The following is a 12,973-nucleotide window of genomic DNA, read 5'->3' on the forward strand; positions in this document are numbered from 1 at the left end:
ATAATTTTGGTCTTGCTGTAATTCATAATAAGGCCTATCTTTCCAGCTTCTACGTCCAGTTCTTTCATCATTTCAAATAATTCTTCTCATTTATCTGTTATCAATCAATTCATTTGAACGAAGGATCCTGAGAAGAATATTTGGTGGCATCTGTGAAAATGGTGTTTGGAGAAGGAGGTACAACTACGAGATATATCACAGATATAAACATATATTTGGTGGTAAAGACGTAGTATCCTTTATAAAAATAGGAAGACTAAGATGGGCAGGACATCTGGCAAGATCACAGCAGAATAACCCTCCTAGAAGAATCCTTATGTCACAACCTGTGGGAAGTAGAAAAAGGGGTAGACCAAAACTCAGATGGAGGGATGGTGTAGATGAGGATGGTAGACGAATAGGCGCAGCAAACTGGCAACAGTTGGCAATGGATAGAACTGACTGGCGTAGTAGACTTGGGAAGGTCGAGGCTCTTTTATAGGGCTGTAGCACCAATGATGATTATCTGTTATCAATGCGATGTCATCAGCGTATATTAGATGGTTCAAGTGTTGTCCACAAATTTTTATACCTTTTTCTTCCCATTCTAATCTTTTAAAAATATCTTCCACAGCCTGATTGAAAAGTTTCGGTGATATTGTGTCACCCTGTCTCACGCCTCTATTTATTTGTATTGATTTTGTTTATTTATATACTTTAATTGTTGTTTTGGCTTCCTTATATATATATTGGCTATTAGTTCCGTATATCTGTGGTAAATTCTGCTGTTAATCAAAGAACTTTTCACTGCCCAATGTTCGACACTGTCGAAAGCCTTTTCGAAATGTATGAACGCTATATATAGAGGAATATGGTATTCATTTGCTCGTTCTATAAGTATTTTCATACTTAGTAAATGATCACTTTTGCTGAATCCCTTTCTAAAACCAGCTTGTTGGGTTTCCATCGAATTTTGTCGTCAATCTATTGGTTAAAATTTTTGTTGGGAGTTTATACATTACATTGAGGAGTGTTATGGGACGGTAGTTTTTTATATCTGCTTTATCCCCTTTCTTGTGTAGGATAATGGTTACGGATTCCTTCCAGTTGATTGGGATTCTTTTTTCTTTTAATATCTTGTTAAAAAGGGAATGTAGAGTGTTAATTACCACTTTTCCACCATATTTCAGCATATCTGCAGTTATTCCATCTTTTCCAGGCGATTTGTTGTTTTTCATTTCTTTCAATGCCTTCTTTATTTCTGATTTGCTTATTTCTGGCTGTAGCTCTGAGTTGACATTTTTTACTTTAGCTTTAAGTTGGTTTTTAATTGTTTCTGGTGGTTCCTTTTTTGTTTTATATAGTTCTGAGTAGAAATGGTGGATAATATTTATAATGTCATCTTTAATGTTTGTTTCTAGTCCGTTTTCATCTTTTATTTTGTTTATTTCACACTTACCTAATTTCGGTCTTAAGCATTTCATATTTTTGTTGTTTTGTATTACTTTTTCTATTTTTATTTCTTGTTCTTTTCTCTTATTTTCTCTTATCATTCTGCTTATTGTTTTATTGATTTCTACATATTCTATAGCTTCCTTCTTTTATCCATAAGCTTCTTTGTTTCTGTTGATATATAGTTGTTCTTTTTTAGATCCTTTTTTGCTATTTCTTTTCCTGATGTAATCATCGTTGCTGTAAGTATGTTGTCTATTTCATCTATATCTTTGTCATCACTGTCTAATTTTTAAGTAAGTTGTTCTTTTAATAGGTCTTTGTATATCTCTTTATATTGCCCTAGTTTGTTTCTATCTACTAGATCCCAGGTTTTAATTATTTTTCTTTTCATTTCGTAGTTACCGTCAACACTAATTTTTGCTCTGACCATCCAGTGATCGCTACCTGTTGTGAATCTGTTAAGAACTGTTACAACTTTAATGATATATCGTTCCGTGGACAGTATGTAGTCGATCTCATTTTTTGTGGATCCATTAGGGCTGATCCATGTCCACTTTCGTTGGGGCTTCTTTTTGTAAAAGGAATTCATTGCGTATAGATGCTTTTCTTCTAGGTAGTTCATCAAAGTAGCACCTCTATCATTTCTCTGACCATACCCGAAATCTCCTGTTTTAGTTTCTTCCTTGTTTAGTTTTCTACCCAGTTTGGCATTGAAATCTCGAATTAGTAGTATAAGACGATTTTTATGTTCTTCCATAGCCTTTGATATATCTTCATAAAATAGTTCGATATCTTCGTCATCATAAGCTGTCATGGGGGCATATACCTGGATAATTTTAATTGATGTTCTTCTTATTTTAAGTATGACATAGGCTGTATTCGGGTTTCTTCTTTTCGTCGAGTTTCTGATAGGCCTATGATATCTCATTTTATGTTTGTTAATTCTTCTTCCAATTCATGTACTTTTTCATCCGTAGACATTGATCTAATATTGTATGTCCCTATTGGCAGGTTGACGGATTTTTTTGATTTATGTTGTGTTCGTCTTAGTGGGTTTTTGTTTTTATCTATCAAAAGCGAATTATTGCGTCTCCCAGATACCGCGAGGCAGACCTTTGAGGTGTGGGATAATATTATGGGTTATTTCTGGTTTCGTCATAATTTACACTGAAATTACTAACAAGAGAGTGCTCTTACTTATACATGTTCAAATTAATATATAGTACCAACAGATGCTAGTTATATACCATCAGTACTAATAAAATGAAAACTATCAAATTAATGTCAATTTCATTGAATAATCAAAACAATCGAAAATATATACCAAAACAACACAATAAAAGTAAAAGTAGAAGAAGAACTAACCGACCCTATTGAAGCTGGTAATGGGATAAGACAGGGAGATTTTCTGAGTCCTTTATTGTTCAACCGGATTATGGATGAAATAATAAAAAAGTAAGAAATAAAAGAGGATACCAAATGGAAGAAAAAAAAAATTAAAATAATCTGCTATGCAGACGACGCAATACTATTCCTTCAAAGTGAAGATGATTTACAACGTATGCTACACCAATTTCATATAACCGCCAGAAAATTTAACATGTTAATTTCTTCAAAAGAGACAAAATGCATGGTTTCAACAGCAAGTTTACTAATATGTTAATTGGAGCTGGAAGGTCAGATAATAGAACAAGTGATGGAGTTTAAATATCTAGGTATCACATTATCTAGCTACGGAAATCTCGAAACTTAAGTGGAAGATCCACTGAATAGAGCAAACAGAGCCGCAGGCTGCTTAAATGAAACAATATGAAGAAATAAAAATATCGGGAAAGAAACCAAAGGCAGAATTTACAAAACAGTTATCAGACCAATAATGACATACGCAGCAGAAACAAGACCTGACACAGAGAGGACAAAAAGGATGTTAGAAACAACAGAGATAAAAACACTTAGAAAAATTGATGGTAAGACACTATGGGACAGAGCTAGAAGTACAGATATACGATGTAGATACAAGGTGAAGAACATTAAGAACTGGTTAAGAAATAGAAGAGTAGAATGGAACGATCATATAAGCCGAATGACAACAAATGGAGTAGTAGACATGGCAAGAGACGGTTACCCAATAGGAAGACGATCAGCAAGAAGACCACGAAAACCATGGAACGGCAACTTACTGGAGACACATTGAAAAACAGACAGAGTAATGTCTATGTAAAAAGAAGAAGAAGAAGAAGAAAAAGATACACAGGATTGACAGGATAAACAATAAAATAGCTGCAAGAAAGAGAAAATGAATCAGTCATATTAATGTAGAATAGCAGAGGGCAGAGTATTTGTCATAGCCTTAGACAAGTGCCCAATTGAAAAAAGACCACAGGTCGTTCAAAGAAGACGGAACTCTAGAAAGAAAATAGAATAGATTTAAAAAATAAATAAAAGCATAAACATGTCTTTTCCTACTCTTTTAATATTGAAAATACGCAAATAGAACCTTGAATTAAAATGTAACCTTTGATATCTGTGATAAACCCATCATCACCTGAACAATGGCGCCATGAATGAAGTTGAAATTTTTTACACCTATTTTAACTGTTTATTTTTTTATTATCTATATATGAGTTACGAACGATATCACAAACTTATTTATTTTCCACAAACAGGCTCTTTAATACCTTAAATTATTACTATACAAATCTGATTCGAAATATCGTCAAAAAGTAATACACGGCATGTAAAATTTAAATTTTCAATAAAAAGTAAAATATTAGGCATTACTTATGGGGTTCAAAGAACGAGCCTTTACGAAAATTTAAGTACTAAGAAGATCAGAACAATCGGGCATACCCAGGGTAATGATTAAATAATTAATCGGCTAATTCGTCAGTCACCCCTTTAATATGATTTTGTCAAATTGGTCCTTTTTAGGACCAACTATTCTAATAACTAATGTATATAACTGTTAAGGGTATATCTAGAGATCAAGAAACTTTACTTTACTTAAACTTATCAGACATATGCGCTAAATACGAATCTGACTCATTTCTAGTGCAGGAAACACATATAGGGCCTAACGTAGGGTATTTGGTATAAAGCTTATCGCTGAAAACCACATTATAGATATAGACATGCTATCTCTGTCGGAAAAAAAGCAAAGAATAACTCAAAGTAAGAAAGGACAACACCAGTCAGCTTTCAGAGAACCTTTCAACGATGTTCAGCTTGGATCCACCATCTACATATTTAATGAAAAATAATACAACTACCTACATTGAGGATCTGAGCACTATTACGAAATCTGTAAACAAAAGTGGCTATAGATAGGGAAGATCATGTAGATTACAAATGCTAAATCTTACCCAACACATCAAAGACGGGTACGAAAAATATCGGGTATCAGGGGTGGTATTTTTCAATCTAAATGCCGCTTACAACACCTTAAATTACCAAATATTTCTCGAAAAACTATATGATATCCCCTTAGATAACAAACTCACTTATATTATTTGCGTATGCCTACACAAGAGAATATTTTTTGTATCACTCAATGTTAGGAATAGTAGATGAAAAACGGTCTTGCTTGGGGTAGCATAAAAGCACCTACACTGTATAACATTTACCCAAACGATCAACTCATACCGGTAGATAATAGGACTAATATTATAAAGACGATACACCTATTATTGCACAATAAAAATAAACTATGAATCAATTTTCAGCCAAAACCCCTGAAAAACTCATGTGCGCTCCTCAATTTCCCTAACATAGACGCTTTCACAAACTGAACATCCAATAATGTCATGAAATTGTTGAACTGTAGACTTCCTATAAATTTCTTGAAAATAGTTTGTATCCCACGGGATCAGTCACAGATCATTGTTTAAAACTAAAAGGTAAATTGAGGACCAGAAATAATATTCTTCGCAAGCTTGTCAGCTAAAAATGAGGCGTACGTCCTTCCGCCTTTAAAACATAGACGCTTGCACTATATGCTTCTGCTGCCGAATATACCTTGATAGACAAATTAACCATTCTTTTTTTTTTTGTGCACACTACTACCCATTTAAACACAAAAATATCTATTGCAGCACTTAACCATATTTATTTTGAGATAACCTTCTATCGAGATATCATATGAGTATACAAATAAGACCAGAACTAAAATAATAAAAAAGCTTTATACAAGATATCGCAGAAGAGTAGATGAAATAAAAGTAGTTTTTATTAATCGGGTGCTTACATAAAACGTACAAAGACATACTCACGTAAACAAAATACATTACGAAATTTCTGTAATAAAAAAAAACATCGAATTCGGCATTGAAATAATAAAATTATATTAAATAAAAAAACAACATTTCTAAAAATGCAGAAAAAATAAAATTTTCTGTGCAAGCGAACATTCCATTAAATAATAAGCCGAAATCCTTTTGTATCTATATACCTGTTTTTTAAAGAACCAGTTACCTTTTAGTACGTAGTTATACCAGGTAATAAGATATCCTCTGTTACACAGTGTAATGCATATGACATTACACTGTCTACAAATAGTAGATAAAAATAAGGAGCCCATATAAACCGTTCAGGGTATATGTTGAAAATATACGGTATAATCGCACAGTTGCCAAACTCTCAGAGCTTACTTAAACCGATAAACGTATGGTTCAAATATACAATGAAAAAGATCTGAACGACCCCTATAATATATACACGTGAACTAAACGATATACATTTATGATACAGGGGTATTTACGGGCTCCAAAAAATTTTTATAAATTATTAAACTCTACATGTTGATGAATCGACTGAACCAATATTACGGAATTGTCAAGTGAGCTCCGTATATCGGTATCCACTTGACCACGGAGCTCAATTGAACCTGAATTTTAACATGGGCGGAGTTCACTTAATGCCGTAGATATATATATATATATATATATATATATATATATATATATATATATATATATATATATATATATATATATATATAAACATATATTGGCATAACTGTCAAGTTATTTAAATTTTGAATACAGAACTTAAATTGTTTTTCTACTTTATTGCGCAGAAAGTTTTTTTTTCACTTGTGTTAATAATATTGTTATTATGTTATTATGTTATGTTATGTTATAGTAATAACGACACCACGCGTTTTTCATACGTATTCGATAGCAAAACAACCATCAACAAGTGCCAATACTGTTTCGCACAGTGATAATTCTGAACTTGACGATTTTGTTGATGAGCTTATAGATATGCCGTTATCACCATTGGTCAAGAAAAAAAGATTTCATAATTATCATACACTTCAAAGGAGATTACATGCATCTCGAATACGGATTAATCTTCTGAAAACTCGAATAACAGCACTAAAAAAGAGACTGGTTAAAATTGGGACAAAACCTGTACAATCTGCACCAAAGCCACAAACTCAGTTTTCTGCTGCGTTACTGAGAATGCAGTTGCATAAGAAAAACCAACAGTGGTCCCCAATAGAAAAAAAAACGGCTATTGAGATTTTTTATAAAGGACCTAGCACGTATAAATTTCTTCGTCGAAAAGGAGTTGCTTTACCAGCGGTTTCAACACTAAAAACATGGATTTCAAACTTTACCTGTAACCCCGGTTTCAATAAAAAAATATTTGATAATATAAAAATTAAAGCAGAGAGCATGTCTCCTAAAGAGAGAAAATCAATTTTATTATTTGATGAGATGGCCATTAAGAGAACAATAGAATATAATAGAAAACTGGATATTATTGAAGGTTTTGAGGATATTGGTAAGAATAGAAAAAAATCAGTTTTGGCTGGACAAGCTTTGGTGCTAATGGTTCGAGGTATTTTTAGCAATTGGAAAATACCTATAGCTTATTTCTTAACAGGAAATGGCATCGGAGCTACAATGTAGAATGTAGAAAATGGGGCGGCCAATAGAGCCTGATACACTGCGACCTTTGCAGATCTATTGTATTTCCCCCTTATTTTAAAGCACTTCATCTAGCTTGGTCCTCTTAATGAGACTCAACAGCCTTGATAGTGGCCTTTTCATGTAGCCTGGTGCTTCCGGTTTTTCCTCTCCGAGTTCTAGAAACCGCATTCGTGCGAGACCTTCGCAATGGCACAGAACGTGTAGAGCGGTTTCCTCTTCTTCCAGACAGAAACGACAGGTGTCCTCTTCTGTCAGGCCTATGAGACTCAAGTGTTTATTGAGTCTACAGTGCCCAGTGAGCAGACCCACTATCATTCTGACAGTCCTGCGTCTGTGCGAAAGTAAGTCTGCTGTAAATTTAGCCGAATGTCCTTTGATGAACTGTTTGGCCTGCCTCTGTCCTGGTGAGTTGTTCCACCACTCAAGAGACTTCTGTTGCACCCATTTGTGTATGGCTGCCCTTTTTATCGTATTTGCGATTCCAAAGAAGGGTTCCGGACCAACCAGTGGCGTAGATGCGCCTTCTCGGGCCAATTCATCAGCCTTCTCGTTGCCACGATGACCCTTATGTCCCGGCACCCAGGCAAGTGTCAACCTGTTTTGACTTCCCACCTGAGAGAGGACATCCAAACAGTTCCATACCAGCCATGAATCGACCTGTACCGAACTGAGAGCCTTTAGAGCCGCTTGACTATCCGAATAGATAACGATGGAGTCGTTATCTACATTTCGGCCGATTAGTTCCATAGCGCACCTGTGTATAGCAGCTAATTCGGCTTGAAATACGGTCGCGTATGTTCCTAGACATACCCGGACTTTCGTCCTTGGTTTTATGCCATATATTCCAGCCCCCGTACCTGTTTCCGTTTTGGAGCCGTCCGTATACCATATTGAGTTTGCTGTTAGCGGCGGACCAGTTTCCCAGTCCTCTCTTTTTGGTATTGTAATTTGAAAATTTTTGTTAAAACTATACCTCGTAACCATTCGGTGTACAGGCATTCCTAGAACGGGGTCTGCCTTTATGTCCTGGTAAAGCCTTAAGTTATCAGCTCTCTGCATCATACTTATTGGAGGTTGTCCTTGGATCAACCGATGTACTGTTGATCTGGCTTCACTCTGTATGTATATATGCAGAGGTGGTAGGTTTAGCAGAACTTCTAGCGCGTCCGTTGGGGCTGTTCTCATGGCTCCTGTAACACTCAAGCATGCAAGCCTTTGTGTGCTACTGAGCAATCGAATCGCCCCGGACTGTTGCGTTTTGTTCCACCACGCCACTGAACCATAAGTTATCATGGTCCTTATAACCGTTGTATATAACCAGAGGTTCATTTTAGGATTTAACCCCCAATTCTTACCACACATTCGTCTACATGTGTTCAGGGCCATAGTGGCCTTCTGTGTGACTTTCTGAATGTGTGCATTCCATGTCAGCCTCTGGTCGAATATTACACCTAAGTACTTGGCCTGACTTGTGAATGGGATTTCTACTCCCTTGAGCACTAGTGGCTGTAAGCCTTGCAGTGCTCTTTTTCTGGTGAAGGGAACAACAGATGTTTTTTTAGGGTTAACCTTCAGGCCTTCTTCCTCCCACCAGCTGTCCACCATCCTCAGAGCGACTTGAAGTCTCTCCGAAATTATTTTGGTAAAGCGTCCTCGGACTACAATTACCAAATCGTCCGCATAACCCAGACAGTAAAAACCCTCCCTGGACAGTGTATTAAGTAGGTCGTCCATAAGCGTAGCCCACAGTAATGGGGATAAAACTCCTCCTTGTGGGCAGCCGCTTCCTGCCTTCGCTTCAATAGTGGCTTCACCTAACGAGGACACAATGATCCTGTTTGTTAAGGTCGCCTTTGTCCACTCGCATATGAAGGCAGGAACTCCTCTTCTTTTAAGCGCGTCCGTTACAGACTCGAAGGAGACGTTAATATACCTGTCTATCAATCTTTCCAGCGTTTTTGCTAGGAAAGAGGATAGACTTATTGGTCTGTATGACTTGGGGGTTTGGTCCATTACCCTACCAACCTTGGGGATATATGTGACTTTCACCCTTCGCCATGCGGTTGGAATATATCTCCATGCCAAACTAGCTTTGAAGATCTTTGTTAGATGCGGGATGATCACATCCTGTCCCTTCTGTAGCAAGGCTGGATAAATCCCGTCCATTCCAGGTGATTTGTATGGCTGGAATTTATTGATGGCCCACCTGATTTTTTCCGGTCTCGTGATGTCGGTAGCTAATTTCCAGTCCGCCTTAGTACGCCTTCTGGGATGAGCTACCTCTATCGAAGGATTATTGTCAATGGATGAGCTGGGAAAATGTACCTTGGTGAGCATTATTAAGCTTTCCTCCAGGGTTTCTACATACGTTTCGTCCTCTTTCTTCAAGAGGCCGACCTGATTCGCAATACCATCCTTAGCCAGGACCTTGTGGATTCTGGAACATGCGGGAGCCTGTTCGACTTCCTCGCAGAACTTTCGCCACGAGTCTCTTTTGGCTTTTCGGATCTCCTTATTATATTGCGTCAGTTTTTCTCTATAAATGGCCCAGTTCTGGTTGAATTTGGCTTTATTGAATAGCCTTCTTACATCTGCCCTAAGCTTTTGTAAGTGTTCATTCCACCAGGGTGTGTTTTTCTTTCCTTTCTTTTCTCTCTCTGGACAATTCTCCTGGTAAGCGGCCAGAACAGCTCCCCTCGCCGTTTCGACTGTCAGTTCGAGATCTTCCGTATCTTTTATGGTGCCGATTCCTCCCTCAAGAGACTTCTCGAGTGAGCCTCTATAGCCTTCCCAATCCGTCTCTCTCGGGTTCCTGAACCTTTCCACCATTCGAGTCGAAGTAATTAAATCAAATCAAATGTGCCTATGGTCGGAACATGAAGGTTCCTCTGACACATGCCAATTCTTTATAGTATCGTACGTTTTTTCACTGCAAAGTGTTACATCTAAGACTTCTTTGCGCGTGGCCGTAACGAAGGTAGGTTTATTTCCTATATTGGCTATTTCTAAACCCATGCTTAAGATGAACTGTAGTAAAGACTCACCTCGACTGTTGATGTTCGTACTCCCCCATGCCAGATGGTGGGCATTGGCATCACATCCCAGTATTAGATGAAGGTTCTCCCTTCGGCTGTAGGTTATAACGTCCTCTACTATGCCTGGGCGGAAGACCTTCTCTCCAGCGAAGTAGGCAGAACAGACCAACCATCTTTTACTACCTTCCTCGGTGGAAGCGGTTAAAATACCTGTAACAAAGTCTCCGGAGCAAAGATCCGGAATCAGTGTACAGTTTACTTCGTTACCATATACAATGCATGCTCGAGGTGTCTCTCCTTTCGCATCGTATAGTAACTTACCTTGTTGCGGCTTCAAGCCTGCAATCTTCCCTCCGTAGAGCCATGGTTCCTGCAGTAGGGCCAAGTCCAAGCCTTCCATGTCAAACCTTCTGCACAAAACCGCCGACGCAGCTTTAGCATGATGAAGGTTGACCTGCAGGACCTTTACTCTGCCTTCCTCTAAACTGAAGGCTAACTTTCGGGTTTTCCCGTGTCCGCTACCCCTTCCATGGGAGCGGCCACCCGCTCAGTGGCTTCTAGCCTTCTGGGCGGGTTTGTAGCACTCCCCTGCAAGTCGGTACGGACTTCTTTCGGGATTATTCCTTCTTTAGCTCCTTCCCTCGACTTATCATCCTTAGGGCGAGCCTTGTGTTTGGTCGAAGTGTTAACCTTCTTTGGCGCTGCTTTAGAGCTTTGCCCCTCTGAAGGTTTTACTTCTTTCCTTTTTTGCTTAGCCTTGACTGCCGAGGTTGCGGCAGTTACGCCTTGCAACCCCGATGGTCCGGCCTCTGCAACCTTCCTAATGTACCCATCATCCTTGACACGGAATTTAATTCTTCCGATGCCAAAGTAAGGACACATTTGAAGTTTGTTGAGTTCCTCAAAGGACTCTTTGTACATTGAGAGGACCCATACCTGCCCTTTTTCTGCAGGTGTTTTGCCCAAAACGGTCCATATAAGGGTGTTGAGCTTTCGGTTGCTGACCCTTAATCGAGTCAGCACACTTTCCGCCTCCAACCTCTTTCCGTCCTCGTCTGGGATATAGACAGTGCAAGAACACGGCCTCTCGACTTCACTCTCGTCCTTAGCCTGGAGGCTTGCACCTTCCCAAGGCTTCAGAGTGGGAGTAGTGTCCCTGAGCCATTGTGCGCGTGCACTATCCGCGCACGTCATTACCAGGTAACCGGGCTTGAACGTGCTCTTTAGGAGCCTGATTTGCGGCCCTTCTTCTGGCGTTCTCTCCAGAGCCTCCAAGATGGATGTTTGCACTGCCTTAAGCTTTGTGGGTTCCATCCTGACTCCAGGGAAGCCATCACATACTACAGCCACCTTTGCCGAGCAAAGGGCTTGTGTAAAAGTCATTTCTGACTTCCTCGGCCTGTGGTCTGTGGTACTGTGGTCCGACCTTTGTCGCTTCTTTGTAGACTTTTGCGTAGCCATTTCCAGCTTTTGCTCCGCCTTCTCTTTAGACTTAGGGGGATTGTCCTTTTGTCGTTCAAGCACCTTGGTGAGGTTGGCCTTGATCACCGAGCGCTTGGCTTCAATGTAATCCTGGCCTTTTCCCACCAGATCCCTTACTTTCTTCTTGGAGGCCCCGGCCAGCCTGGCCTTAATAACCTCCTCGCCTGTCATTAGATCCACCTCCTCTAGGGAGGTGACTCTGACCGCCTTCCTTTTGGTCGGCTTCGCTATCTGTATAGTAATGCCTTCAGGGCTTTCTACTACGGGTTGTTCGGGAATATTGGTTTCCATATTATTTTCCATATTGTTCCCACGAGTAGCTAGGGAATTGCAGTCCACTCGAGCAGAGCCCCGCATGCCCGAGTAAGGCTAATTACTGTGAGGTGTCGCCTGGTTCCTTACAGGAATCGCTCTCGACCAACTACGCATGGCCATTCATCCTTCGCCGCGATGTCTTCCAGCTTGAATTTCGGATTTTTTAAAAGCTGGTTTTCTCCATCTGGACTCCTGTGTCTGGGTTACCATTCCATAGCCAAAAGGTCCCCGTTTTTTGGCGCCGGGAATTCACCATTCATCCTTCCGTGAGGATAAGGACTAGTCGGTGATGGATGCTGAGATGCAGTTGGGCTGGTCTTCTCTTCTACTGGTATTTATTGGTGTCACCTATTTGGCGTCAGTGACCCCACCAGTGCCTCGCCGACAATTTCCGAGCTACGAGCTTCCTGTTGGGGTGTGAGGGGGCGAGAAGTTGGATAGGGTGAGTCGGCTACTCCTAGATAGTCTGTCGAGGAAGGCTCGAAAAGTGTGTGTGTGTGTGTGTGTGTGTGGATGTGTGTGTGGGTCCCCGCACCGGCAGACGCGTCTAATGCGTGGGACCCCACCGCCACCGGGTTTTGGAGTTTGGCGACTGAGATTAGAGAAATTTGGAGTAGCCGTAGGGAAGTTGGAAGGGTAAACTAAAAGCTGAAGGCGAAGGCGCCGCAACTGTTCGCCTCAATTGCCACGCCTTTCTTGCGTCCAGCGGCGGTGTCCGGCGGCCACCCGGTGCACAGGCGCTGGACGCGTAGGGACTGTGTTTAGTTTCAC

General features: G+C 39.8%; 1 protein-coding gene across 1 annotated transcript; it reads right to left on the reverse strand.

Moving 5' to 3' along the window:
- Positions 1 to 10,223: 10,223 nt before the first annotated feature.
- On the reverse strand, positions 10,224 to 10,805 carry LOC140452952 (uncharacterized). The gene has a single exon (XM_072547270.1). The coding sequence runs from the start codon at positions 10,803 to 10,805 to the stop codon at positions 10,224 to 10,226; it is 582 nt and encodes a 193-aa protein (XP_072403371.1).
- Positions 10,806 to 12,973: the final 2,168 nt, after the last annotated feature.

This window comes from Diabrotica undecimpunctata, chromosome 11 (genome assembly GCF_040954645.1).
Source record: "Diabrotica undecimpunctata isolate CICGRU chromosome 11, icDiaUnde3, whole genome shotgun sequence".
Classification (NCBI taxonomy): Eukaryota; Metazoa; Arthropoda; class Insecta; order Coleoptera; family Chrysomelidae; genus Diabrotica; species Diabrotica undecimpunctata.